Source organism: Python bivittatus, unplaced genomic scaffold (assembly GCF_059951505.1).
Source record: "Python bivittatus isolate LINGU-HERP-01145 unplaced genomic scaffold, Pbiv_v1 ctg000180_np1212, whole genome shotgun sequence".
Taxonomy (NCBI): domain Eukaryota; kingdom Metazoa; phylum Chordata; class Lepidosauria; order Squamata; family Pythonidae; genus Python; species Python bivittatus.
The window spans coordinates 975,198-1,002,615 of record NW_028277047.1 but is presented as its reverse complement, the minus strand read 5'-3'; the positions used below and the strand labels follow the sequence as shown (position 1 = coordinate 1,002,615).

The window sequence follows — 27,418 nt, the reverse complement described above, 5'->3', positions numbered from 1 at the left end:
GACAGCTAATTCCCCAAACCCCAGGAGCTGACCAAGAAAAGTGGGAACGATTTCCACACTCATGAAAAACCAGCATTTGCCGTGGAAGAGTTGAGCCCACGTGACGTCCGGGAGAGCAAACGAAATCCGTGTTTTTTCTGGCCCACTGTGCACCACCACAGGCCTTTGGCACAGGAAGGAAGCATCAATGTGGACTGGCGACTTGGGGAAGTTTCCGTTTCTCATGCATCTCGACGGGTGCAGAACGAGGTCTGGTGGCTGCATGCGTTGCAGTGACGGGAAGCGAGGTTTTTCTCCCTTCCTGCACTTCCTCAATTTGTATTTTGGGGCTCCAGAAGCGGGGAGGAAGAATGAGACAAGTGAGAGGGAGAGGAACTGAAGTTGCATCTTGACTTCACCGATGTGGTTTTAAGGCAGTTTGGTGAGGGCTGGGGGAGCAAAAAGGAGGAGGAAGCGGGGGTCTCATGGGGGTGGGGGGGGACGACTTCCAAGGGCGAATGATTTCTTCTAGGCCAAATTGCGAGGCGTCCCTCCCAAAAGTGAAACCACGTCACCGAGGGGGGAAAAGCGGGGAGAACCCTTATCGGCCAATGACTCTAGGCAGAGGGCCCTCGTGCTGGAGATTAGAACACCTTTCCTCATCCAAAGTTTTTGGCTTGGCCAGAAAACAAAACATCCCCCAGTCTCGGATGGCGCATCTCGCAACGGGCTCGGGAGGAGCTGGGGCCAGAGAAAGACGGGCACCAGGGAGAAAAAATTCGCGCGGAGGAATCATTCCACTTTCCGATGGTTATTGTTCAAGACGGGATGCCCGTTGGTCAGAGGGCCGTTCTTGGTCCCCGTGCCGGCCGCGGCCCCCGCAGCAACTTTTTCTTCCTCCTCCTCGGAGTAATCTGTTTCATCGCGGTCACTTCTCTCGTCCTCCACTACCTGCAGGGTTTGGAAGAAGGAAGGAAAAGCGGGTCACCAACAGGCGGGGCCTTCTCGGGGGTGGCCCGGGCTCTTGCCCACCTTGCACGTTGGCCATCTGGGCCCATCTTTACCACCCCCCGGCCATCAACCATCATCCCTTCCGCACGTTGGCTCGTCCTGCCGAATTGCCCTTCGCCCGAGGTTTGTGACTCTGGCTCGGTGCTTCCCCTCGCTATTTTCTGCCACGCCGTTTCTCCGATTCTTATGTGTGTGTGTTTTATGCAATTATAAAACGGACGTTGGGAAGGGGGGGAAGACCAGCTTTTGCTGCCAAAGACCTTGCACATGTCTTTGGCAGCGTCTGCTTCTCATTTGAGAGTCACAAAAGGTGTTTTCTGATTTTTGGGCATTGTATATGACACGGCCCTCCTCCTACAGTGCTGACGTGGCCCCAAGTGTTTCGTGCTTTTTTTTAATACATAGTTCGAAGCTCTTTTAAAACCAAAAAACACCAGGGCGATTGCTTTAAGCCTGCCAGTGAACCTCGTTACAACAATTAAAATATAAAATAAAGAGTTCTGCTTTGTTTTGTTTTAAACTTTAGGAAAACTGCTCTGGAACTGAAGGTAAAAATTTCAGCTCCATTCAACGCAACCAAACTTTTTCATCTCAGCTGTCACTTTGACAAGGGTGGGAATTAAGTTTCTAGTCCTCGTGACCGCAGAAGCAGAAGGTGTTCTAGAGTGAGACCCCGATTCCTCTTAGCCATTTGCGGTTCTTTTTCAGCACAAAGGTCCTGTCCTCCGCTCGTTTTGGAGGTGGGGGGCTCCCTTCCCAAACTTTTCCTAAACTTTCACTCCCCTACGCGAGACGGAGCATGCATAAATTCAAGAACCGTCCACTTACCTTTCCAGTTATGAATTTCTGGGCCATGCGAATGATGAAGTAGGCCCAGAATAAGTGCAGACATTGGAGAATCACCATCATGAGGTTGAAGAAGTAATAGCCAAAAAAGGGGGGATAAAAATCGAGAGGATGGACTATTGTGCAGTGCAGGATCCTAGACGAGGAAGCAGAGAAATTATTAATATTTTAAAAACCCCTTTCTTTAATCTCCGCAAAGAGCATTGACAGGCAGGTTTTTAACAGGGCAAACTTCGCCAGGTTCTGCACAGCAGGTTCCAAGGGAGCATCAAAGTTGATGGAGGTTCCCATGTTGCTCAAAGCCCAAAACATGGTTTGCTTGTTTGCGGCTTAGTGTGGTTTGCAAACTGCGGTTTGTGAATCAGGTCTTTGCGCCAGCTGAGGAACGATGGGCCCATCATTTAGCGCACCCCCTGCATTTTGCTCAGTTTTTCCTCTGCCATTTTTAACAAGACTTCATATTAAAGTAAAAAAGGGGCAAAACAGTAGTTACGGATCTGTCCTGACAGATGAAGAATGGCCCAACAGGATAAAACCAAGGGAACGCATCTGCAGAAAAACCGAATCCTGAAATTGACCGGATTTGGCCGAAAGAAAACGTCTAGGTAAGAATTCAATTTTCGGCGGCTCATTCTCGGGTTCCACGTCTGATCTGCGACGTACGGCCGCTTCGTGCCATTTTACTTTTTTAATCGGCAGGCGCCCTTTTCCCCAAGGAATCCCCCGCAAATCTTACCAGAAGGGAAGAATGATTAAGCGAGTGATGATGAAGACCACAGCAAATACGATGAAAATACCATTACAAGTGTTCTTCCAGCCGGCGTAGTTAAACATTTTGGCTGACTGCAGAGCATGAAAAGAAAAGCAATTTTGACACATGACCACGTTCCATTTCTTTTAGGCAAACCGGAATTAACGGGAGACCAAATTCTACTCCTATTTTGAAAATAGATGTAAGGGGATCCTTGTGGCTCCATCCAAAACGCGTCCTCTCACCTCCCAGATTTTTGGACTACAAGCCCCATCGCTCCCCAGCCAGCATATTTACAGTCTTCCACCCTGCGGCAAACTCTCCCCTTCAATAAGAAAGAAAGCTCATGAAGATGAAACGCGCACAAATCCGGCCCCTGAATATCCTACGCTAGATCCAGGGGTCCAAGCAGCTGTCTGGACAAACTGGAATAGGTGTGTTTAAGAACACTTGAGGCTTGTTTGCGAAACGAATGGATAGATTAAGAAGTTAAAATCTGGAAAAGAAGAAAGGAAGATGACGGGAAGGAAAAGAAATAGAGAAAGGAAAGGAGGAAGGGAAAGAGGAGGAGGAGGAGGAGGAGGAGGAGCATTTGATGCAAAACGGAGCTGCAAGATGGGTTAGCCCAGATCCTGGCCTGATCTCTCACCTCCAGCAGATAGTCAGACGAGTCGTGCAGAGCCATGATAAGGGTCCCTGCCCGGATGTAATTGGTGAACCAGGAGAAACTCATCAAGATGATCGTAGCGACGTGATGGATCACCTGCTCTTTGAAATCCTGTCCACAGACGGAAGGAAGGAGAGAGATGGAAGCGGAAGGGAAGACCCCCATCAGAGCTGGGCCCTGGAAGGGAGGGCGATATGGGGGGATTCCCCTCTCCCTTCGCCTAGCAAGGAAGCAGCACCGAGGCTCGGAAGCCGGCCCCGTGGCTTTGGGGGACGTTGGGAGAGCTGGCGTGGCTCCGCTCGATCCCGGCGCGGATTCGCTGCGGTCCCACGGTTGGGGATCCGCCGCGGTCCCACGGTTGGGGATCCGCCAAGGGAGCCTTCTGAGGCTCGTCCGGAGGGGCAGCAGGACCACCCAGAGAAAAGTTGGGCTTTTTGCCCCAAAACCCGGCGGTGGGTCCGGGCAGCTCTCCCCCCACGCCTCCTCCAGCTAACCTGCCTTGCGCTTCCGTTCCGATCCCCGAAGGACGGACGCCTCGCCAGAGCCCGTGCTGAGCGCAAACCTCTCCAGGAAACCGTTTCTTCCCCCAGGAGGAATCCGCGGAGCACAGCTCCAGCCCGGGACCCCCACTCGTCCCTCCCCCAAGTTAGGAACCTCCTGGAGGCCCGCCTCTCTCGTTCAGTCCGGAAAATGCATTTTTCTCCCTGCAAATCCACAATGCCCCCTGCACCACCCGGGCGAGCTCACCTTCCGTTTCACATCCGAGGCGATGCTGAACAAGAGCGACCAGTAAAACGACAGCTCGGTGATGTAATACCAGTACTGCGAAGGCAGCAAGGCCTGCGGGGGGGGGGGGAAGCCAGATTAGAACAGCGAGCCCAGCCAGAAAGTGCATTTACAAGCCCTGCTTTTTTTCCTTTTTCTCAAATCCAGCTGGGAACCGTGCGCGTATTTATTCTGAGCGCTGAGGATTATCTGTAAATGCAGATAGATACAGCTTGCCTCAGCCGCAAATTCACCCGTTTCGGTTTTTTTTTCCAGGCCTTTACTGAACCTCCACACTGCAAGACGGAATAAAGTCACGCCTGGTTCAGGCTGGGCTCCCCCTTCACAAGAAGCCATGGTTTGTTTCAACCTTGATCTGCCAAAGAAGCAACTACTGGCTTTAGAGCCAAACCCTAAACCGCAGCCCAGTTTCCACGGCTAACCGGGTTATGCCCTAGCATGTTGTGTCAACCCAGGAACGCAGCAAGAGCTGACCGCCAAGCCTCCCTCGCAGGGTTGTTGTGAAGACAGAAAGGGCGGAAGGGCCAAGTGAGCGATGCCTGCTGCCAGGGACCCAAATTCTGAGGCCAGACAGTTTTCGAGAGCCTCCATCTGTCCGTCACACCTTGAAACCGCTTTGAAATCCAGGCGGAGAATCATTGCAACATGGGAAATGATTCCTAAATCAGAGGAGACGGGCGGGGGGACCTACCTGGGTTGGCCCCAGGAGGCTAGACCAAAATAATGTGTGCTTGAACACTCTGGGGGGAGCCCAATCCCCCCCTTTTGGCCTCGGGTGCAAAATCCTCCCGTGGATTGGACGGGGCACCAAAGGTTGGAAGAACAATTTAGCCACGTCGCTCTCTCTGATTTGGGTTTGTCTGTTCATTAAAAAAAATGCATGCCACATTTTAGAAGACGTTCTAGCTGGAAAGGCGCTCACCTGAATGGGGTAGCCGACCCAAACTTCCCGAAGGTTGTAAAACCAAGGTTTCTGCAAAACCCGCCCCAAAGAGACAAGCCGTTAGAAGGAAGAAACTAGGCCAGATCAGGGTTATCGAGAGGGTGATCGATTGTGAAAAATGTGGGTCTTTCGGAGAGGAAGAAACTGTACTCACGTCAACTATCACAGCCATGCCAGCAATGAAAGCAATAAGGTAAAACGTGAATCTCCAACTGAAAAAAGGAAGCACAAAGTGTGTCGGTTGTGTTTTTTCCCTCTCTCTCTGAGCAGATAAAAAAAAAATGCCCCACGCACGTCAAGACTGCCCCCAGCCATGTGCAGAGCGCGTCTCTCGGCCCGTTTGGGGCGTCAGTCTGCTCCACGCGCGTATCACCGTCTTACCTGTTCCAAATCAATCAAAAGCTGAGCTATCATTTGGCAGCGGTGGTCGAATTCTTATTTTATCATCAGCCCTTGGCAGAATTGTCAAATTATTTACCAAAAAAAAAATACCGGCGTGCAAAGTCCTAGATGGCCACCCAGGACCCCAATTTCCTGCGTTTTCCCTCCTTCCCACAGCCGGCCTTTTAGCATCCTTGCGGACTCCACCCCATTTCATCCTCTTTTCCCCCTTTTTGCAAACTCTGACCTCCTCGATACCTCCCCTCCCCGGGCAGCATCATTTCCCCTACAGATTACGAGCATTTCAGATTTAGGCGTCGTTTAAACATAAATCCGCATCTGGAGATGAGGAGGAAAAAGGGTGTCTGCATCTGGGAGGTGCTGCTGCGGAAACCTTGTGCTCAAATCCCCGCCTCTAGAAAACGAGCACGTCAGGGGAAACCCACAACGGTTTCCTGACTATCATTTTCCAGACTTCTTTCATCCCGCAAAGCTTGCACCGCCACTCAGATGCTGTAAAGCCTGGTGCAGGGGGCCTGTTTTTTAAAAGAACCCGTTTTCCGTCTTTCTGATGTAGCTGTGGCTCAGGTTTGCAAATTAGATATGCCCATGAGGCAACAGGGGGCGCTGGGAAGGATTGGCCCACAGGCCGCTGTTGCTAACCCCTGTCCATAGACTTTCTGGAGAGAAAGGGCCGGTCATTCGGGGGCTGAGGGGTCTGTCTACCTGGCCTCCCGGAATTTCTTGAGCAAACTGGGTCGATCCTGGTTCCGCCGGCGCCGGAACCAGCGCTCCACCAGCCGCGGGGTGCAGCCGCTTTTTTTAGACAGAGCTTCGATATCAGCCTGCAGGGAGAAAGAAGAGGCAGAAGGACAATCAGGTGGGAGGCTGCACGCCCCCCACCCCGAGACAGACATTGCAAATATAGGGATTAGCCAGCTGTTCCGGCAGAAAAGGTTTTTCAAAAGCTAGAAGGCCACAGTGGGATTTAAGCTTGCTGATTCCTTGAGTTGCTAGATTACTCAGTGTGGGGTTCCCTTCCCTTGGGGGGGAAAAAGAGAGAGAGACGCCCATTTGAAATTGTTGCACGCCCTTGGCTTGGAAGACCCCTCCCCGGCCCCAGCTGTCCACTGGTAGTTGATTTAGCCAAAGTGACCCAACTCAATTTGCTTTTTTGGTGGCCTTCGTACAAAATCTATGGCATATTTCGGCAGATTCGCCCCACTCCTCTGATTCTCTGGCGGGCCTTAGGCAACGCCTCCATGTCCACCCTATCCAAGCGTTTCCAAATTGACAATGTGGCCTTCGCAGCCCAGAAGCGGTTATTTCTTCCTCAGCTCCGTCTCCAGAGCCGGTGGGCTGATCTCAGGAACTCTCCCGTGCAAACGCCTCGTTTGCCAAATTACCTGTGTGGGATGTTTGCCGGAAGAGGAGTAAAACTTCTCTAGCACTGGGTTTGGTGTGGCTTTTAATCGGGTTTTTTCCTTGACGTTCAAAAGTCCAGCCAGCGGAGTGGCTATGTAGCTGAAGAACAAAAGAGCAGTGAAAAAATGGATGGATGGATGGATGGATGGATGGATGGATGGAAGGAAGGAAGGAAGGAAGGAAGGAAGGAAGGAAGGAAGGAAGAGCAGAGGAAGGGGAGGGGAGGGAGGGAGGGAGGGAGGGAGGGAGGGAGGGAGGAAGGAAGGAAGGAAGGAAGGAAGGAAGGAAGGAAGGAAGGAAGGAAGGAAGGAAGGAAGGAAGGAAGGAAGGAGAGAGGAAGGCAGGCAGGAAGGCCAGAAGGAAGGTCCAAGACTGCAGTATTAGTATTAGTAATACACACTTTCAAATCCTCCATCATCATTTTTTAAAACTTTCATTTCTCTTTGAGCCCAGCTTGTTTTAAGTGCCGCCAACACAGGCAGAAGATTCTCCAACTGCAGTCTGGGGAAAACATTATTATAGGAAGCGTAAATAGGCTTCCTAAATGAAACTGTAAGTGAGTTTCCTAAACTGAGAACAGCTAGGAATATTTTCAAAACCCTTTCCTAAAATCCTCAAAGGACCTGGAAATGCGAACGGCTCTCACTTTTGCGGCTAGGTGGCGCTAAAAAGCCGACCCGGGATTTAATTTCTTTTAGGGATCCCGTAATCTGTTTTCCTAAAAGTTAGCACAGAGTTACTGGTTTTGCATATCGAGCTCTGCATCGCACCCGCGTGTGTTTCTGGCAGGACGCCTGTTTGGGGAGGCTTGCACAAAATCCGACACGGAAAAGATGAAACGTCTCAACCTGCACGGTGAAGATCTCCCTTTATTAAAAGCACAACGAATGATCCTTAGCAGCTGGCGAGAATAAAGGCATCATTAAAACAGGAAGAGGAACAAACCGAGGGCAACCCAGAATCGAATGCGTCATTTGCATGAAGTTCCTTTCGGTCTCCTTAAGCAAAATGCTTCGCCAAAAAACGGGCAGGAGTTTTTAAAAGCCCCCCCCCAAATTACGAAGTTGGGAGCCCCGGGCTCCTTTTGCCGGCTCCTTCACAATCTGTACCTTCTCCCCCACCCACGATCCGCAAAGATCTTGGCACGGAGGCATTGCACAGCCCCATCTCCACAGCTGGAGGAGGCTATTCCAAGTTGCCCCATTCGGAATGACACAGCTGGATTATTGGCACTCAACCCTCCCACGAAACAAAACACGTGCCGTCCAGAAAGGGCGCAAACACCAGGTTTGCGCCCCTGCAGGAGGCCTTTCCGGAGCCAAGCTGGAGTATATTTGCCTCCCCATGAATAATATACCACTGATGGGGTGTTTTTGCTTCCTCTGAGATTTCACAGCCCTCGGTAGACTGAGCCCCTCGTTCAACGTAGCGAGGTGCCCGGTGAGTTTTTAAAAAGCGGGCAATCCTTGAAAGATTTGCTTTCCTGAAATGGGGGGTCCACAATCCCCCCCAAAGCTGCAGTGCTCCAGAGGTTCTGGGTCCAACGCTCATTAGCCTCAGCCTGCAGACCAATTGGCAAGGGATGATGGGAGCTGTGGTCTCAGGAAAGGCCTAGGGGGCCTGGCTCGAGGCCCCGATGTCCCAAAGGTTCCCAGGCTTTTTGGTGACACCTTGCTCTGGGCAAAGGTGTTGCGACTGGCTTGTTCCCCAATTCCAGAGGGTGTGTCTGCGTGTGCAGCTTTGGGGAGCCGAGAATGCCAGTTTGACGCAAAGCCCAGGGCACTTTCACAGTCTTCCCCCTCCATTCCTGCCTTGCCCTGCCTGCTCCCATTGCCCACCTTTGCAACAAAGCTGGGTCTGTCTCTCCATCCTCAGAGAAAAATGCTTCTGGGGATGAGGAACTTTTGCATCCTGGAACTTTGCCACGCCAACCCCTTTCTCGCGCCTGCTGGTGTAACCCCGGCAGGGCAGGGCAGGGCACAAAGCCGCCCTTGTGGCACTGCAGCTGGGCCTGCCCCGATGCCCGCCTTCCTTGCTTCTCACCCTGGCAAAGGATCCGCCCACAGAGGGCAAACGCCAGCCGTTCGCTTTACCCCCACAGCATGCAGGGCACGTCCTCGCCAGGGTTGCAACATGCCTCCCGCAGCTGGCACAGAGGCCTGGCTGCCCCGAGCGTTGGCACGCTTCTCGCCACCAGCACTGGTGGAGGCCCTTTTGGGATTTGGGCCCTGCTCCCCACAGCCCCATTCTCCCTCCCGCCCTCCTGCATCCCCCTCTGCCGAAATCCAATTGGGGGGAGAAATACCGCGGAGGGGGAAAGGCACGCTTTGCCGTTATAATTTCGGGGGTCCTCCCAGGCAGAAGCCCCCGGCCTTTGCAAGGCGTGCTGCCAACAGCTCTGATCTTTACCGGCAGCCTCTTTGCAGAGCAAATCAAGGCCCCGCTTGGTGCCCTCTAGGGCCGGAATCCATGGGGCTGACCCTCCCCACCCCGGTGGACCGACCCAGGTGGAGAAGTGCTGCATTCGCTTGGGGTCACGGGACCCAATGATGTGGGGAGGTCTGCTTGGCTTCTGCCGAGCTAACAAGTGGCCAACGCCTCTGGGTTTTGAGCTGCACTTCTGGGAGTGCCTCTCAGCGGCGCGAGGAAGGCTTTTTGAAACACCTTTTCAAGCCTCAGCGCCTTGATTATTTATTTTGGCCCTCGGTCGTGCTAGAGATTATGGCCCAAACACTTTGCAAATAGCTGGCTGTTTGTTTCCTGGAATGCGGCTGTATCATTTTCGCCCCATCACAGAAGTGCTTTTCTTTCCCCTCCCTTCAAATTAAAAAAAGCCCGCAACTTTGGGGGCCTTAAATTCCATCTGCACTCTCAACTCATGGCTGGCTTCTTGACAGTCTCATTCTCCTGCTTCTCAGCCGATCCGATCCTTAGTCAATCTCTGTATTATGCCCCGAGCAAACCATTTGAATATCAGGAACTGCAAAATGTTCTGAGAAGGGCCTGGCACCTGCTTGGGGCCTGGATTTCCTCCTTTCCTTAGAAACAGGAATTTGTCTCGCTCTTAAAATTTTGCTCTGGCAATGGAAATTCCCCCCCGCTTCCTCCCCAGTCTTTGCAATAGGAGGAATGCTCTGCAAGATTATTGTGGGGGAGAAAAATACTTTGACAACATCTACAAAATACTCCGGTCATTTAAATGCTGTCTCAAGAATTCAGGGTTAATACAAGGGTGTTCCAGGAGATGTTACTCTCCATGAGACAGCTCTAGGAAGTGAGCCAAGCTGCATCCCCCAGAGAACAGAAGGTTGTCATGCTGTATCTGAGCAAAACCCCATAAGCTGGACCCTGACGTCATACCAGGTGACTGAGCCAAACCATCTTGGCAAGGGCTACAAACTATACAACAGCCCATTCACAGGACATCTTCACATTCTGGTCCCCAAATCAAACCCGGTTTTCTGAGTTTGCACAGCAAGCTGAACCAGGCAGGCTCCATTTAGACAAAAAAAAACCCAGGCGTTTTTAGAAGCGTGGGAGGTCGGATTGTATACATTCAAGTCAGCAAATCCCCTTGTGAAAACACAATTTAATGGTGGGTGGAAATAGTGGAAAAGCAAGCTTAAGCTTGATTTAGGAGAAACTTCCCGGGTGTCTGATGAGGGTAGTGAAGAAAAGCTGCTTTTTTCTAGTCACGTTTGACAGAGTCGCTGAGAAACGTCTTTTCTCCTTTCTCTGTAAAAACCACAACCCTTCCAAGGCTCCCGAGCGTCGCTCTGGAGTAGATTAAATTTTTGGCTCAGGAAAGCAACAGAGGAGACGATTTGGTGTAATGTCATTTTTGGCTCTCTTGCACCAGGGTCCAAACCAGGGTTTCTCGACCTCCTCCGCTTTAAGATGGGTGGACTTCAACTCCCAGAATTCCCCACTGGCTGGGGAATTCTGGGAGTTGAAGTCCACCCATCTTAAAGCGGAGGAGGTCGAGAAACGCTGCAGATGGTCCAACGCCTTTTATTCCAATCAGCTCTCATGCAGAAACAGAATTTTTTCATGGGGGCTCTCCCCCATCGGAGACGCGGTTCACACTCTCTTTGCCCCTTTTTGCTGCTCTTGGAAGAGCCCTGCAGGAGGCTGGAAACATCTCTCTCGCGCTCGCTAACGCTGCGAACCCACAGAATATTTTTGGGTGGCATCGATGCCCTTTGGATCCCCCCGCAAAGCACCAACAGCCCTGGCTGGGGGGCATAAGGAAGAGACGGGTCTCCCTCCTTCCCAGAAAATGAGATTCTTGCTTTGCAGAGAGCCCCGGCCCAACCCTACCACCCTTGACTTTTTTTTTCTCCCCCAGGTTGGCAGGGGTCGAGGGGGCGAGGCTCGCCCAGAAAGCTGGAGAGAAACTCAACTGGGCATTTCTCCTCTTTGCGGTTCAGGGGTACTCACATTTCGAAGACGTGCCTGATGACCAGGAACACAAAGCCCAGCGGGATGGTTAAGTAGAGGTGAGAGGCTTTGCTGTACACTTGGTCATCGTGGCCCTGGAGGTCATCCCAGGTCAGGTTGGCGGGCAACCAAAGCCGGTCCCACCAGAAGTAGTCGGACAACGTCTGGAACATCCTGCAGAATCAAAACAAGCCACAGTCAACGTGGGCGACGGCCGGAGGGCGAAGGATGGAAGGCTCGTGCACCCAGGTCCAGGGCTCCTCACCCCACCTTGGCGGGCACGTACAGCTGGCACGTGCCCTGAGGCCCGTCACCCATTCAGAGTTAGGGCTGTGCTGAGCGAAGCGCGAAAAATCAAGGCCAGCCCCTGAAGGTTGAAGCTAGCTGACTGTACCCAAAATTCACCCCAAGGGCAGCAGTTATACCTCAAAGGGATGGGAGGAGAGTCGGGAACACCCCCCCACCAGCGATCCACATCCTTGCCAACCAAACCGATGCCAGAGCAAACCTGCCCCCTCGGCGGGCTCTTTACAAACCCGGAGCAAGCATGTCTCGGCGATGCCTGCGCCCGCCCGAGGCCAGTCCCGGCCACAAAATGCTCCCCACTGGGTCACAGGGCCGGGGGGGGTCGGAGAAGGAGCTTTCCAATCCCCATGGCTAGTCCTTGGATGGGAGACCACCAGTAAAGCAACCCCATCTGAACCACTGCCAGGAGACTCCGTGGCTGCCCCCGTGGAGTCGCCAGGGTCCGAGCGCAGTTCGAGGGCCCCTCCGATGGTTTTAATCAGCTGCTCTTTTCACCTTCCACTAAAATTCAGATTTAATTCTAAGAGGAGTGGGATACCGGCATTAGCAACCATTTCACCACATTCGTTCTGGATACTACGTTTCGTTCCTTTATTTTTATTTTTTAAAGCTACATGTTGCATCTCCTTGCAGGCTAGCCAACGCTGCACAGATGAACCCGCTTTAGAAACGTATCGAAGGGGGAAAAACTGTTTATATCACGGCGAACTCTGTTATTCCAATACCGAGTGAGTCAAAAGGTCATTTCCCCCCAACCTGTTTGTTTCTCAACCGTTTCTCTTCTCAATCCAGACTCCCAACTTGCTGAAATAAAGTTCTTTCACCTTTAACCCAGCCCGGTGCTTTAAAATGCAATTCAATTTGCCCCCCCCCCCCAAAAAAGGAACGCATCTGCATTAACCAAGGGGGCTGATTCATATCTGAACGGGAGACCCCGAGGATATTACAGGACGAAATCACCGGCAGCCGAGTCCAACCCAAAATTAAACTCCCCCTTTTACCTAGGCAACATTTTCAGGAGGGAGACTTTCCAGCAAGCAGGGCTGGGCTTCGTTTGGCCTTGGATGGGAGACCACCAAGAGATGCCAGGCCTTTAGGAGAAGCGGCAGCCCCCCCCCCACTGCTGGGGTTTTCTTACTTTTTTTTTTTTTTTTTGGCACAACTGTCCAGACGCACATGCAGAAGAGGGGAGCAAACACCAGCCTTGCCTTGGCAACTCCATCCAGACATGGTTGCTAAACCTTCTCTTCCACGTGACGGGCAAAGGTTCGGGCCCTGGACTCTGCTCCAGCCGGCCAGCTGTGATATAAGCGGAGGAAGCCGCCTGCCTCCGATCCTTTCCTGGAGCAGAGGCCCCTTCCCCAACCTTTCTCAGGAAGGGGACCGGCTATCGAACCGAGCCCACCAAGGGGCATTTGCCATCTAACCTTTGCCCAGACTGTCTGCCAAAAGGGGAGAAAGATTTGTTTAAACTTTTTTTTTTTAAGGGATTAGATTCGCTAGAGAGTGAATTATGGGGCTCTTTCAGGGCTAAACCCCGTCTTCTAAATTTCCTAATTTAGTATGCATCTCAAGGGGGTGGCTTTCTCCTTGTTTTAAAAGACTTTGGCATCTGGCAATTGCTCTTCCTGATAAAGCTCCCTTCATTTATTTCCAGAAACCAACCGATTTCGAGCTTCAGAAATGGCAGTTGGATTAGTCTCTTTCATAAGCAGCTGAAATGGTTTTATTTGTTCTGTTTGCCCGTTTTACTACCTACACTATATCTTCCAGAAGAGAGCTTAAAACGGCACGGACCGCAGCTTGTCCCATTCATTCACCCTTTTAAAAAGTTTCTTCCTTTTTTTAATAGTGGAATATATATAATGGATTAAGACGCCGCCGTTAAAAGGCACTGGTTTTAAACGGAGAGGCCTTGACTAGAAAATTGGAAATGGAACAACAAGCCCATTTTGGCACATCCATAAATTACTACGTAGCCTTTCTGAAGATAGGAATATTCCATAATTTAGGGGCCCTGATCAAAAAGGTCCTTTCCCTTACAGACTTCTGCCTGATGTCATTTCTGTAATGGGGGAAAATCAGGGGAAAAAAACCCATAGTAGTGTTTCTCAACGTTGGCAACTCAAAGATGTGTGGACTTCAACTCCCAGAATTCCCCAGCCAGCATGGCTGGCTGGGGAATTCTGGGAGTTGAAGTCCATACATCTTCAAGTTATCAAAGTTAAGAAACATTGCCCCATAGCATATTCCAGCTAAGTGGTTTCATTTGTAGCTTTTAAAATCAAGCCTGAAAAGGAATTAAAGGTTTGTTGGACACCCCCAAGACCAGCTGGCATTTGGGGCACGTTAAGATGCAAAATTCCCCCTACTCTTTACTGCCAAACCTAAGCACCGTTTCAAGCCGCTGGGAAGACAGAAAAAATTAAAAAATCGGGCCACCCATCCGATTCATTCAGAGCTCAGCCCGTCAGAGGATTCAAAGAAATAAAAGCAAACTTTGATCGATGGGGGACATCAACCTTGCAAAGGTTTGGCAAATCGAACGGCATCGTAAGTACAGTCCATTCATAGCGGCACGGATCGCATGAATAATACAACTTATACAGTGCATGATTGTGCCAACGATACAATCCTCCGATTCATTCACTAGCCCGGCGGGACCTCCAGATGCCCGGATGCCCCTGGCCACGGCCGATGGGGGCTAGGCGTTCTGTCACCTCTCCGGCTTCGAGCAACTCCCATTCTTAAGGGTGAACCCCTCTTTATGAACCCCCAAGCTTTCAGGACACAGGCGATGACCAAGTTTGGTTTTCAGCCTTACTCCCCCACTTACGCAGAAGCCGAGGGCCACCCCGAGACTCCCCGGCTGAAAGGGGGTCCCCAAAGCAGCGGGTCTCTGTGGGTTTCACCACCCCTCCCTGCCCCAAGCCTGGAAAGCCGCACCTCCAATTTGCAAGCCGCCACGTGAACTCCGAAAGTGAAATTTCAAAGCCGCTCCCGGTCCGGATATCTGAAAGCTCGGTTTTCATCTCATTTTAGAGTCCAAGAGGGTAAGAAACCCCCTTTTTCCCCAGCAAGCTATATATTCGGGTCGTGTTTTTTTAAAAAATCAATGGTTCAAAGCAAAGCCTGAAATCAATAGCCACCCATCTCATTGAAGAATATTTATTCGATACTGCAATAGATAGCAAAGATGATATCTAGTTGGGTAATGGGACGTCTGCACACAAACCACCAAGCTCAGAGAGCACCAAGGGCGCCACGGTATTTATTTATTTTATTCCATTTGGTGCTGCCCGACTCCAGGGCGACTCACCGCTTGCAGAAACGTTCCATAAACAATGGTGAGCAAACCACAGGTTAACACGAGGCTTGTCCTGAGAACGTCTGGCACTCCTGCCTCGGAGACAAGCTCCTAGTCCTTATGAGGAGGGATTCTGGAGACGACAGGCTGGTGGACTCTCAGTCCCAAAAGAGGAGGAAGAAAACGTCAGAGGAAGTTATTCCTACCGCCTTGCCAATTTCTAGGGCTGCTCTGCAAGGGTTAGGGTAATTATCAAAACCTGAAACTTGCCAGCTTTAAAACCATCAGATGCGACACCAGATAGGCTGTACTACTGAATACGACGCTGCCTCTGGCCAACCATCCCAAAGATGTGATACCCGAAGTCACACCCTGACAATTAACAATTGTGCCAGTATGAAACTAAACTGAACTCCAACTGATTTCTTGGCACAGCTCAAAATGGTGGGTCTTGATCTTGGCAGCCTCTCCCTCTCGGCAGCCTCTCCCAAATCTCCTGGCCTTTGGAACTCCCTGCCCCTGGAGAAATCCACCAGCAGCTTCTCGGGCACCCATAAACCAGTCTTGGCCCTCCTTTAAAAGTCCTCGGCCACTAACGATGCCCTTGCCTAAACGCCAGCTACTGGCCAACGTGCTAAGTTAACGCTTGTAGTTTCTAACTGCAAAGAGATGGGGAGGCGGCCAGGTCTCACATCCACGGTGTCGGAACCCCCCCCCCAAAAGAAAGGACTTTGCGGCTGAAAGGTTTCGAACTGAAACAAGCCAATGAACACAAAAATCCACGAGAGCTTCTGTTAGCTGCGAAGGCTTCCAAGCGTTCAGGGCATCCACAATGCCCGTTTGTTCAGGACGGTCCTGTGCGCTGGGGACATACTGACAAACGAACCCTCCCCGTTTAACTTTCCTGGGGCGGAAAGAAAGCGGAACTTTTCTGGAAAGTTATTTGGGCGGCGTGGAAAAGGAAGGCAAAAATCGGCCTCTTCGTTCCAAGCGCTGGCGCAGGTTGGCACCGTTGCTGCTCCTCAGCGAGAAAGAAGCAATCCAGCAGGCCAAGAGGAAACATGAGAAAAACAAACGGAGGAACGGGTGCCGTCCTTCGCGCCACGTCTGTGGCAAATCCACTCTGGCCCCCAAACTGAGAGCGGCCAGAAAACCCCTTTTCGAAAACGGCCTTCTCCCACGTGGCACCCTCAGGTGCACGGAGACTACAACAACGATCATCCCCAGCCCGAGAGAGAGAGAGAGCAAGCGAGCCACCCCCAACAAAGCTTTGCATTAAGGAAAGTTTCCCCTCCCAAGGAAGCAGAGAGGGAAAAAGGCCCTCAGGTTCAACCTCATCCAAGAACGCCACCGAGCCTCATGGCAGGCCGGGCTTCTCTGGGAAAGCACCATCCCCTGAAGGAGGAACGTTTCAGTTGCAGAGCGGCAAGCGCGGTTATTCTGCAGACGCCAGGCCTCTGCGCAGAGAGGTTCGGCAGTGAAGCAATCCGGGCGGAGGAAAAAGCATGCTTTCCGCGCCGGCACCAGAAGCATCAGGGTGTGCTCTGAGGTCCAGGGTGGGCCTGCCCTGCGTTTGGGGCTGAATGCAAAGTGGGGAGCAGACGGGAGGAAAGCAGCCCCCTTTCCCCCCTTCTCGGCCCCTCCTCACCTCGATCCAGATTCTGCCTCTCTGCCTTCAGGCTAAATCCCGCCTCGAAGCGCAGCGCTCGGAAGCCAGCCCCGATCCAGGGAGCGAGGCTGCGCCAGCGGGCGACCTTCCGTAGACGTCGGGTCCTTGCCCGGCTTTCAATCCAGCTGGCGTGGGTTCCACCGGGGAATGCCACAGAGAAACGAGCCCAGCCTCTCTTGGTATAGCGCAGCAAGGAACAATCGTCCAGTACAATCGCTCTGTCAGTCCGACCGCAGGGGAGGTGGAGAGGCTCCCCCACCCTCACGGCGGCTTGAGCAATCTCCGGGCGCTTCAGCTGGCGAAGGCAAACCTTGGCCCATCAGCTGGAGAAGTTTCAATAGATTTGGGCGAGGCTCGAGGAGGGGAGGGAACAAACTTGGCCAGAACGCCAAGACTGGTCTCCTTGGCGTTTTGGCTCCAGAATCAATACCGAGCAACGCCACTTCCCTGGACGGAGACACTTGGTGTTGTTTTTTTTAGCTGGGGTGCAGCAGGCGAGACAGACTTTCCCGGCAGTAAGGGTGGCCCTGCAATTTACTAACAGCCCCACCCCGCCCTGCCCACCCTTTCACCCCAGAGGGGGGCCAAAAGGCTAGGAAGACGAGGGGCAGGCAGGGCAGGAGAGCCAAGGATCTTCTGCCCCCCCGCCGGCTAAGCCTCCTCTGCTCTCCTCAGCTTTCCCTTGCAGCTCTTCCCCGATCACCCCACCCTGTGCAACCGAAAAGGGTGGGGAAAGGAAGGAGAAGGCGAATGTCTTGCAAACCCTGACATTCCCACAGCCGCTCCTCTTCCAAACTCTGATTCGGGATTAGCCAGCAGCAGCTTCGCCAGCCGGAAATCCAAACAGGAGAACGTGGAACTTAAGAGTCCTGCGTTCTCTCCACCCTGGGAAGAGCCCGGGCACATCAAAGCAAGATGTGGCCACTTCTGGCCTAATTCTTTGAGTGACCCCAACTCAAAGCATCCGTGTTGCACAGCCAGGCCATAAGACAGACAGACAGACAGGACGCGAATTCCACCACGGCGTAAAAGAGATACTCTTAATCCAGCGAACCGGCCACCTTTGCACAGTCTGAGAGGTTCACCCAAAAATGGCTGAACAGAGGCCTGCAGAGGACGGATCCCCACGAAACTCCGGTAGTAAGGAGTTCAAAGCCTCGCGGCAGCCACTGACACACAGCTCTTGTCAAATCCCACTCCAAACTCTTCTAAGCTTCTGGCTGATGTTTCCAGAATACCAAATTCCAAGTCAATATAGCTCATAACCAGAGCTTTGGATGGCATCCAGAAGAGAGGGTGGCTTTATTTAACAACCCTCCTTACAACCAACACCCTGATCAGGGCCCAGGACAGGCCCACTCTTGCAGAACAGTGACTCACACAGAGGCACAACAGGGAACCTCTCTCTTCTGGATGGAGCAGCTACGTCAAAAAGGTGCTTATTCCAGGCAAGGTAAGGAGAAGGAGAAGGGGAAGAAGACTGAGGCATATGCACGCTAGACAGAAATTTTACATTTTTCCCTTGGTCTAAACCCAACCCCACCCAGTAAACCTGAAGGATAGGGCCCCCGCCTCCGAACAGAATATAGGTACTGTAGTCCCCGGGTTAAGAACGCCCCGTTTGCAGACGACCCATAATTAAGAATGGAGCCTATTGTAGCAAATTTCGAGTTACACAATAATTCGAACGCAATCCACAATGATTCAAGTTCATTACACAATACGGCTTATGCCACATTATACAATCATACTGTTCCAGCTTATGTACAAATTCAACTTAAGGGCATATCTTGGGAACTCGTTCTTCGCCTGGGGTCTCCCTGCGTCTCGCATCGTGCGTCGACAAACTACGGAGCCCCCTGCCCCACGGCGAGCAACCAGATGAGAAGATTTGAAGAAGAGGAGAGCCGGTTAAGGAGGAGACCCAGCCCCGAGCCTCAAAGATGCCGATGCCCAGGGGAGAAAGGGAGACCCACGTGGCCAGAGGGTTGCTCCCATTCTGCGTCCCCGGATCGCTGTCTGGCACCGAAGCAAGCAGGAAACAGAGTTTGAACTCGCCTTCAGAGCCACAGAGCTGCCTCCCCTCACTGATCAAAGGTCTATCTAAGGATGGCCACCAGCCAGGACCAGCTCCCTGCGTGGGACAAACCAGCTTTGCTCTCTCCTTTATGTCCCTCCAGGATTTTTGATTTCCCCCGATTTTTCAGATTGTTTTCTCCACCACCTCTGCTCCCCTTTAACGCTTATCCCAGACCCTAAAGACATAAGCCCATCAGGAGCAGCCAAATTCAGACAACAGGTTTAACCTGCTGATCGAATTGACGCATCTCCTGGTTTGCACAAGGCTTGTTCGACCCTCCGTGAGGCCAACCGGGTAGGCCCGAAGCGATCGATGACCAGCCTCTGCAGGCTGTGCAAAGCGGGTTGGCCTCTGGCTGAGGAAGAGAAGTGTGGGAATTGTAATCTAATCTGCTCCACAGACACCTGGTCGGGGTAGGGTGATGTAAATAACCGAGCCTTACAAGGGACGCAAACAAAATCACGCTCAGCCCTCCACGTGCGGCTTGCACCGCCGCCATGGCACAAAGAGCCTCGCGATTCTTTCCCACGGCGAAGCAGCTGCTTTCAAAACACCAGGAATCCGGCAGAGCTGCAGGGCTCCCTTCCCCAACGCCCGAAGCCGAGCCCACCGGCAGCTTCCACGCAGAAGCCCCTCTCTGCCAGCCATCATCGAACGGCCCTTCTTCCGCCAGATATCCAAGGCGCCCCGCCGGAGCGATCATCCTCGTTTTGCACAAGAGGCCTACACGGAGGGCAGAGCGCCGATGCTTCGGAGATTTCGCATTCGTGGTTCATGGCAAGGGCACCTCCACGCAGCTTCTCTGTTCCGACTATTTTTAGCTGCCGGGGACGGAAGGGAAAGGGTGGGAGATAAGGGCCTGGGCGCGTTTGCCGGCTCCAACCTTTTGGAGGTTCAGAAGTTCCCAAAAGGCGGCCCCATCAAAAGACGGTCTGGGTTTCCGATAACGAAGGAAAAGTAAAACGAAAAGGGTGCCAGGGGCTTTGATCCTTAGAGCCACCACCGCGACAAAAAGACGCTTGAAGGGCCTAAGGTTTTCTGCTTAAACAAAAACACCGGAAAAAAGGTTTTCCTCGGGGAGCTGGCGCCCACCCTGCAAACGTGAGGTCTGGAGCCGAGTTCAAATCTCAGCCGCTGCCAGGAATGCAGATGGCGGCATTGCCAGCGAACGTTGGCCTCTGGATCAGGTGGAGAGAAAAAGGGGCTACGGAGCCTCAAATCTGAGGGCGGAGGTGGATTTTATTCTGGATGGCGCTGGAGTAAAGCCTCTGGGGTCTCGGCTTGATGCAGTTAAGGCATCTCCAGGGTGGCCGGGCTTCCCTCTCTCAATCCCGATCCAGCCGGGTGCCTCTTTTCACATTAATGTGAATATCCCCTTGACCCACAGCCACCCCTTCCTTATGGCCCATTTGGAGGCCTGAGAAATCACAGTTCTCTGCCTAAAAAGCCTTGCATTTCAAATCCCAACCAGCAGTGGGTGGGGAAAATCTACCCACAAAACCCCACATTTTTTTTTTAGTCCCCCTGGAAGCAGAAAACCCCCAGCGCTGGGCCAGAGGGTTTTTCCCTGGGTGCTCGCTTTCTACCTGCAGGGCCTTTCGAATGAACCCTGAATTCTGGAATCGACTGATCCCAGCGCGGCCACAGCTTAACGGCGAGAGTTCAACAGAACCTCCGCGCTCAGAGGCAGCCTAGCTTGGAAAGCAGCCGTTACAGCCTCCAAATCCTGTCCTGCTGACCTCTGCTAGAATTGGGCTGCCGGGCTGGCTGGAGAGTACAAAACAGCATGAAAAGCAAGGCGAATGCTGAAGGGCAGAGTCTGTTGTTGCTTTATGCCCCGAGGGGCCAGCTTTTGCTCTTCCTGCTCTGTGTGGTGTGATCCCCCAGGCAGCCGCTAAAAAGAGGCCAAAAAGTTTGGCTCTTTCTGGATGCAGGACTAGAGACAACTCGGAGGCAACCGTCCCCTCCCTGGAAACCTCCCCTCTCAGGGGGCAGAAGTTGGCCTGGCCTGGCCTGGCCTGCCCCTTCCCCGCCCAACATCGGCTAAACTTCCCCACAACTAACCAGGAACACCCAGGACCCCTCTGCCAAATTCCCCCAACCGGCTTAGCGCAGAACACGGGTCGACCGTCTCCCCGTCTGCCTGCAAGAGCTGCAGGGGTCCAAATCGAGGAGGGCTGGCGGCTCAGGTCCGAGGCCACGAGGCCACGTTGAACGTAATCAGCCACGCTGGGTTCAAAACCCACACCAAGGATCTGAGCCACCCGCCTCTGCCCAAGGTGGTTCATTTCTGCTGCTTCGAAGGGTGACCTGCCCAGCCATTCCCTATCTCGGAAGATCTTTGTTTTCCCATCCTTTTAAAGCCAGAGGGAAAGGTTTCCAACACCACAGAGCACAAGCACGCTTCTCCCAGAAGGGGAAAGGAGGGAGGGAGAGCCGCGTAATTACCGGCAAAATAAGGATTTTCCCCTACCCACGGCGGGGCTTCGCAAAAAGCGAGCGAGAGCAGCTTTGCAAAAGCCAGCCGGGCGCTGAATGTAGGCCTCGGGGAAGCTGGGCACTTCCTGGATCTGAGAGAGGCAGGGGTGGGTGGGGACGAAGCGCACAGGAAAGGGAGTAGGGAGAAAAAGCGATTTTCCAAGCGGGGGACCGCATTCCCCGGCGTGCATTTGAGGGCACGAGGAGCTGGCAGGGAAGGGCCCCTGCAGACGTTCACCAGGGGCGGGGAGGCAGCTGGGAGCGACAGATAAACCCGAACAGGCAGCCATCGTGGGCAGAGAACTGAACGAGCAAAGCGGGGGAGGGGATGGGAGGGGGGGAGGACGCAGGCCACACTGTTAGGTTGTAAATCAAGAACCCGGGCAGAGACGCCTCGCTAGCCGTGGGGAGAGCTCGCTCTTTCCAGGAGTAAAGGGCCTGGAAAGCATTTGCCGGCCGGGGGGGGCATCTCCCCCTCTTTTCTTCGCAACCGGAATGAAGGCGCCCGCCCCAGAGCCCGGGGAAACGCAACAGCGCCGCACGATCGGTCCCGGCCCGCTTTCCGACGCTCGGAGGAGAGCCGGGCCCGCGGCAAGGGGGCTGCCGAGTCCCCCGCAGCAGCCCTCCGACTTCTCCGCTTCGGCCTGCAATCCGGCCACCGACCCCCAGCAGCAAGTCGCTGCCCGCCGCGGGCTCCGGAGCGGACCTGCTCGGCCCGTCCCAGTCTGGGCTGGAAAGGGAAAGTGGCCCGCCGCCCCCCCAAACCCACTTTCACTCGGCCCAAGCCAGCCTTCCTCCCGTCACAAGGGGCTCCAAAGAAGGTTAAGAAAGGGGGGGGGTTCAGTAGTAGAGAGGAGGGGTGATGGAAAAGCCCCCCCGTCCCCCAAAGCAGATGTTTCTCCCGAGGGAGGGGCTGCCCGGCGCGAACCCGCAGGCAGGTTTTTACCTCGTTAGCGGCGAATCCAGGAAAGGTTCGGAAGCGGAAGGAGAGCGGGGGGGCGGTGCAGCGCCAGCCCCCCACGTGAAAATTAGTCACTGCGGGGGGGAGGCGAGCGGGACCGAGGCGGCCCGAAGCCCCGCCCCCTCCGGAGGGGCAGCCTCGCGCGGCCAGCTGCCAACCCGGAACGGGGGGCCGCTCCGGGCCTGCGGGGCCGCCGGCTCGACCCCCGGCCCCCCCGGCCTTCAGGGCAGGTCCCTCAAGCCCCCCCCGAGAAGCGAGGCGAGGGGGGGCGGGAGACCGGGAAGGAAGGAAGGAAGGAAGGAAGGAAGGAAGGAAGGAAGGAAGGAAGGAAGGAAGGAAGGAAGGACAGACGCATCCAAGGGGGGGTCGATGGCGCATTTCCACCCATCCGGGGCGGGGGGACCCCCAGGCCGCTGGGCTGGGCCCCAAGCCGAGGGGGGGCGGCGGGAGAAGGAGCGCGCCCCCCTCGCCGGGGGAGCCGCGAAGTTGCCCGGGGCGAAGCAACTTCCGCGCTCCGCTTCCTGCGCCCCGAAACCCAGCGGCGGATGCGCCCGGAAGGGCCGGGCCCCCCGGGAGGCCCGCGGACCGGGGGTCGCGCTCACCTTGGGCGGCGGCGGAGCCCCCAGGGCGCCTCGGGAGCGGCCGAGAGAAAAGCTGCGGGTCCGCCTCGCCCTCCTCTTCGCGCCCGCGGCGCTGGCGGCTGCGGTCCTCCTTGCAGGCGCGGGGGGGCCGTGAAATCACCCAGCAAAACGGGGGGGGGGCAGAGCGAGCGAGAGCCAGGGGGAGAGGGTGGTTTCAGAGCGGGCTTGGAAAAATGACGTTGCTCCCAAGGCTCGGGTTAACAGCTCCAACCCGCGGCAAAAGAGCCATTTCTCCGCTCCGGCGCCCCCCCCCCGGCCAAGCCTCTGCAATCGACCGCTGAATGAGGGAGCGCCGCCTGGCTGGGCCCGGGCGGGGCGCGGAGGAGGGGAGGGGAGGGGAGGGGAGGGGAGGGGCGAGGAGGGCGGAGGGAGCCTTCCCGCCCGGGGGGGCCGGGTCCGAAAGGAGGGGCTGGCATCTGGCTGCCCTGCGCCTGAGTCATCCCTTCTGACGTGAATTCTCACCAACGGGCCAGAAGGGGGGAAAGGGGTTGGGCTGTGCCGTTGGGGTGGAGGGGCGGAAGGCCCCCTCCCCTTTTATTCATTCTGTTGGAGCTTTGGGGGGAGGGGGAGGAGGAGGAGGAGGAGGAAGAAGAAAAGAGCGGCTCCAGAGAAAGTTAGCCGAAGCTGGAAAAATTGAGCTGGGGAGAGATCAGAAGCAGCCCCCCCCCCAAGACTGGCCATCATCCCGCCCCATCAGCGAAAGCTAGAGAAAAGGGATCTGTTCATCTGGGAACAAGCTGGATCTTTTGGCCGAGCGGACCACGGTCCCTGAAGCCGCCCACCCACCTACCCCTACATCTAAAGTACATTCCGATGAGATTTCGGGAGGGACCCTCACCAACATCTGCAGAGCAAAACTCAAACAGCCGGGTTTCTCCTCTGCTAGGACTCCTACAGGCCTCTGCAACTTTTCCATCCTAGGAGGAAGGGGACCGGGTGGATTTCATGAGCTTGGGGGGGGTATTTTTCCACTGAAAAATAAACCACCCTGGTTTCCCCCCCTTTTCCCAGTGTTTTTGAAAATCCCTTCTTCGAAAAGTAGGCCCAGCTCCCCAGATGCCAAGACCCGAAATACATTGAGGACATTTTTCTTCCAGCCCCTGCTAAACTCTGTCTCATCCCTGCTTGAAACATGGACGTTTCCCATACTCCGCTGAGTGCCTTGGAGGGTTATTTATATTACCTTGAAAATAGTTCAAAGACTAATCTAAATAAAAACATCCTTTGCGTACACTTTTTACACACACACACATGCACACTCCCGTGTGTGTGTGTGTGTATACATATATACTCCCTTGTATTTTTTGAGTTTATTTTTAATGGGATTATGCTTTTATTGTTTTATTTGTCGTTTTACAAGCCGCTTTGCGAGGCCAACGTCTCCATAAAACAAAATACAGTCATAAGCAACCGAGCAGGTCAGCGAGAAAACAGACAGAAGACATTGCTGAAATCTGGGCTGCCTTCATGGCGTATTTCCACAGCTGGCTGATCTGGGGCTCACTTCGGGGACCGATTTTGACCTGGGTCTGCCCAAAGATGAGCTCCGAGAAACCCGTCACCAAAGGCAATCTGGATTCGAAGCACCTTAAAGCAGTGTTGTCCAAACTTGGCCGCTTTAAGAGGAGTGGACTTCAACTCCCAGAATTCCCCAGCCAGCATGGCTGGCGGGGGAATTCTGGGAGTTGAAGTCCACTCCTCTTAAAGCGGCCAAGTTTGGACAACACTGCCTTAAAGCCTTCTTCTGGCAGCACCCCCAAGATTTCATCCTAATCATAGTGATGCCATCCAAGCAATACGCCTTTCTCTCCGATTTATTTAGTCATCTGGATTAATTAGAAACTAATCAGAGCCGTTGCTCTGTTTGGAAACATCTCACTGCACGCTGAAGCAGCAGAGGCAGATCAATTTCCTCCACTCCCTGCACCGTAAAACAGTTTTCTCCCAGAGAATGCGTTGTCAAAACCTTCGCGGAAAACTCCCAGGGATCCCCTAAAGGGACAAGCCACAGAATTCGAGGAGCCAGGGAGGGAAGACTGCCAGCGCACCACAGAGGAATGTGAGATTTCGATTATTCCAAGGAAAAAAAGACGTCACGGTTGCTGTTTTGCTCCCTTCCTGCCTCCACGCAAGGTCCTCCTCGGAGCACAGTTCTCTGCCCCGAGGCGGTTGCAATATGGAAGGGAAAGGCTGAGCGGGTCTAACCTCTGCTGTCTGTTTTGCGAAATGCCCCAGTTTGCAGCCCGGGTTTGGCCTGCTGCATGTAGGCATTCCCCCCCTGCCTCGTCCAGGGACACGGAAAGGAAATCAGGGCGGAAATGCTACTTGGTGACCTCGGCGGCCGATCAAGGTTTTCCTCCAGGTGAGCTACAGATTTCATTCCGTTTCCTGAACGGCAGCATGAATCAGAGGGTTGCTGTTTCCAATAAAGGAAGGTGGGATTTTCCTGCAAACCTGGGCCCGGCTGTTGTGCTGGCCCGGTTTGCAGTCCAAGGAAGACTGCTCCTGGACGGGAGGCTCTGTTCAGGGAGCCTCTGAACTGCTCCCATTGCGCTGGTGTCATTTAAAACATTTTAAAAAAAGGAAGAAAAATGGCATTGATCCGTCCTTTTTCCCTCTAGGGACGGCGCTCAAGGGGGAGAAAGGCGATGCCGGTGGGGGGGAAATAAATAAATAAAGCGGAAGAGAACCAGGTTCACGAAGGACGCGCAGGTAAAAAGTCGTGGAGACGCTCAAGGGAAACTCCCAGGCAGAGCCAAAGATCTCATTCCAGAGGGCGGGGAGGTGCTGCCCTCTGGTGGCGCAGGCGGCCCACTGCGCCCTCGGAGGGAGAGCCCGCAGCCCAGCACGGCGCCCCCTGGCGGGGAACCTCGCAGCAGCCAGGTTCCTCGCTGCTTTGCTCCTTCTACCTACCGTGCGTGGCAAAACTCGGCTTGATTCTTGGGAAACTTGCTTTCCTAACCAACATGGTTCCTAGCTTTTTTTGTTTGTTCGTTTGCAAGCGGGGGGGCTCTGCCAACGCCAGACCGAAGGCGCGCGGCCCCGGGGGACGGGCGAGCCCTTCTCGTTCTTAAACACGCAAGGCGCTCGCAGCGCCGTCCGCCGCGCCCGAAGCGCCCCCACGTCGGAAGACCTTCTAAGGGAGCCCACAACGGCCGTCCTCTTCCACCCGCGGCCAAGGACGGAAAAGGAGGAACTGCTCTGCCCGGGCCCGGCTAGAATTGGGCACCGCCACCCTGCGTGCCACCGGGGGGTGGGGGTGGGAAACCTCGTCCTTTGCAGCGCGGCTGTCCGAAGTCGTGCGCCCGGGCTCCCGGGCGGGCACCGGCCGCCTCCGGAGGCTGCGGGGAGGGCGCCCCGGCGAGTCCGCCGCGGGGTTCCCGTCTCCGCGCCCTTCGGTGCGTCCGACGGCGCGGGTCGGCGCCTCGCCCACGAGCCCTGCCCTGTAATAAGGCCGCTCCCCGCAAGCTGGAGCCAGCGAGCTCTGTAAATCGGACGGTGCTCGGGAGGCTGGGCTGCACTCCTGTCTGGCGGGGAGCACGTGGGAAGGGCCGCCGTCGCTCGGGCGCTCTCCTTCTGGCCCGGCTGGCAAGCTCCCCGGGGCGGTTCAGGGTCCCTCGGCCAGAGCGGGTCTCCAACTCCCCCTCTTCCCGGATGGCCACTTCCCTTCCCCCGCTGGTCCCGCTCCTCCGGGAAGCCCCTCTTTCCGGGGGAGAAGAAACGAGCAACGGCGGTCCGCTCCAGTCCCGCAAAAGCGCTTTGAACCAGAAGAGGAGGCGGCCGCGTTCAGCTGCGGGGGCGCGATTCAACGGGAGGTCCTGCCCGCCCCAAAGCGGGAGCCGAAAGGGCGAAGGGTCCCGCCCGGGTCTTTCGGAGCAGGGCCGTCCGGGGAGACCAGCCCCGGCGTTCCTGCGCTCCCGGAGAGAGGGGCCCTTGCGCCCTTCCTCCGCCCCTCCGGGCGCCGGCGGGTCGGTGGTCCTCCCGGGGCGCGCATCCCCGCGGGGCTGCCCGCGTCTTCCCGGCCGCCCCGAAGCGGCAGGTGCGCTCCGCCGGGCGAAGAAACTGCCGAGCTGGCGGGGCGCCTGGCGCAAATTAGCACCTTGGCTGGGGAGCTGCAGGCCAGACTGGTTTTTCCGTGGCTTTTATCGCTGGTTGGCTGCGCGGGCCCTCCCCGGGGGGGGGGCGAGAGGCGCCGCCACCGCCCCTCCGCTCTCGGGGACCGCGCGCGGCCAGCCGAAGAGGGACGACGCAGCCCGGGCAGGTAGGCGCGCGGCTCCCGGGGGCGCCTGGGCAGGGGGCCCCCTTTCCAAGAGGGCCCTCGCCTCTGGCTTTGGGGCCAGGCAGGCTCTTCTGCTCCTCGGGAGGAGGGAAAGGGGACCACGGGGCCAGAGGAGGGGAAATTGACCGGATTTCACCGACGAGTCCTTGAATGGAAGCTGGAAGGGGGAGGAAAAACAACATTTGAGACCTGGAAGAACCCAAGATGGGTTCCTCCAAATTCTTTTCTAGTGACCTCGCTTCCCCCCACCCCCAATATTCCTCCCTAAAATCCGCCTTCCTCTTTCTTTCATCAGATTCTGGACCTTCTGGACGGTGGCCCTTTTGGCATTCCCCATATTAACTCCTTCCCTGTGTTCCCCTCCCCCCTTATTTAGCTTAAATTGGAAGCTCCTTGCAGGCAGAGACCTCCCCTGGTTGCCTGCCGAGATTTCTACCTCGCAAATTCGCTTCTTTGCAGCAGCCGCAG

General features: G+C 54.9%; 1 protein-coding gene across 3 annotated transcripts; it reads right to left on the bottom strand.

Annotated features, from left to right (window-relative positions):
* Nucleotides 1–192: 192 nt before the first annotated feature.
* On the bottom strand, nucleotides 193–22,967 carry CERS2 (ceramide synthase 2). Of its 3 annotated transcripts, none has more exons than XM_088137153.1 (11): nucleotides 22,633–22,967; nucleotides 11,230–11,403; nucleotides 6,771–6,888; nucleotides 6,091–6,209; nucleotides 5,138–5,195; nucleotides 4,963–5,013; nucleotides 4,002–4,094; nucleotides 3,237–3,365; nucleotides 2,573–2,679; nucleotides 1,819–1,972; nucleotides 193–930 (listed from the first exon to the last, which is right to left on the bottom strand). In XM_088137153.1, exons 2-11 carry the CDS (start codon nucleotides 11,400–11,402, stop codon nucleotides 772–774), a joined length of 1,161 nt encoding a protein of 386 aa, XP_087993279.1. In that variant the 5' UTR covers nucleotide 11,403; nucleotides 22,633–22,967; the 3' UTR covers nucleotides 193–771. The 3 variants fall into 3 exon arrangements, with proteins under 3 accessions (XP_087993279.1, XP_087993280.1, XP_087993281.1); XM_088137154.1 differs by lacking the exon at nucleotides 22,633–22,967 and adding an exon at nucleotides 22,016–22,165; XM_088137155.1 differs by lacking the exon at nucleotides 22,633–22,967 and adding an exon at nucleotides 19,034–19,054.
* Between the last annotated feature and the right edge of the window lie 4,451 nt (nucleotides 22,968–27,418).

Bases quoted from the DNA above. Each gene is read 5' to 3' on its own strand.
- CERS2 (XM_088137153.1), bottom strand. From the start codon at position 11,402: ATGTTCCAGACGTTGTCCGACTACTTCTGGTGGGACCGGCTTTGGTTG. The intron at 5,196-6,090 runs GTAGACAGACCC...TCCTTTTTTCAG, and splicing joins AAGAAATTCCGGGAGGCCAG to TTGGAGATTCACGTTTTACC. The intron at 931-1,818 runs GTAAGTGGACGG...CAAACCCTGCAG, and splicing joins AGAAATTCATAACTGGAAAG to GTAGTGGAGGACGAGAGAAG.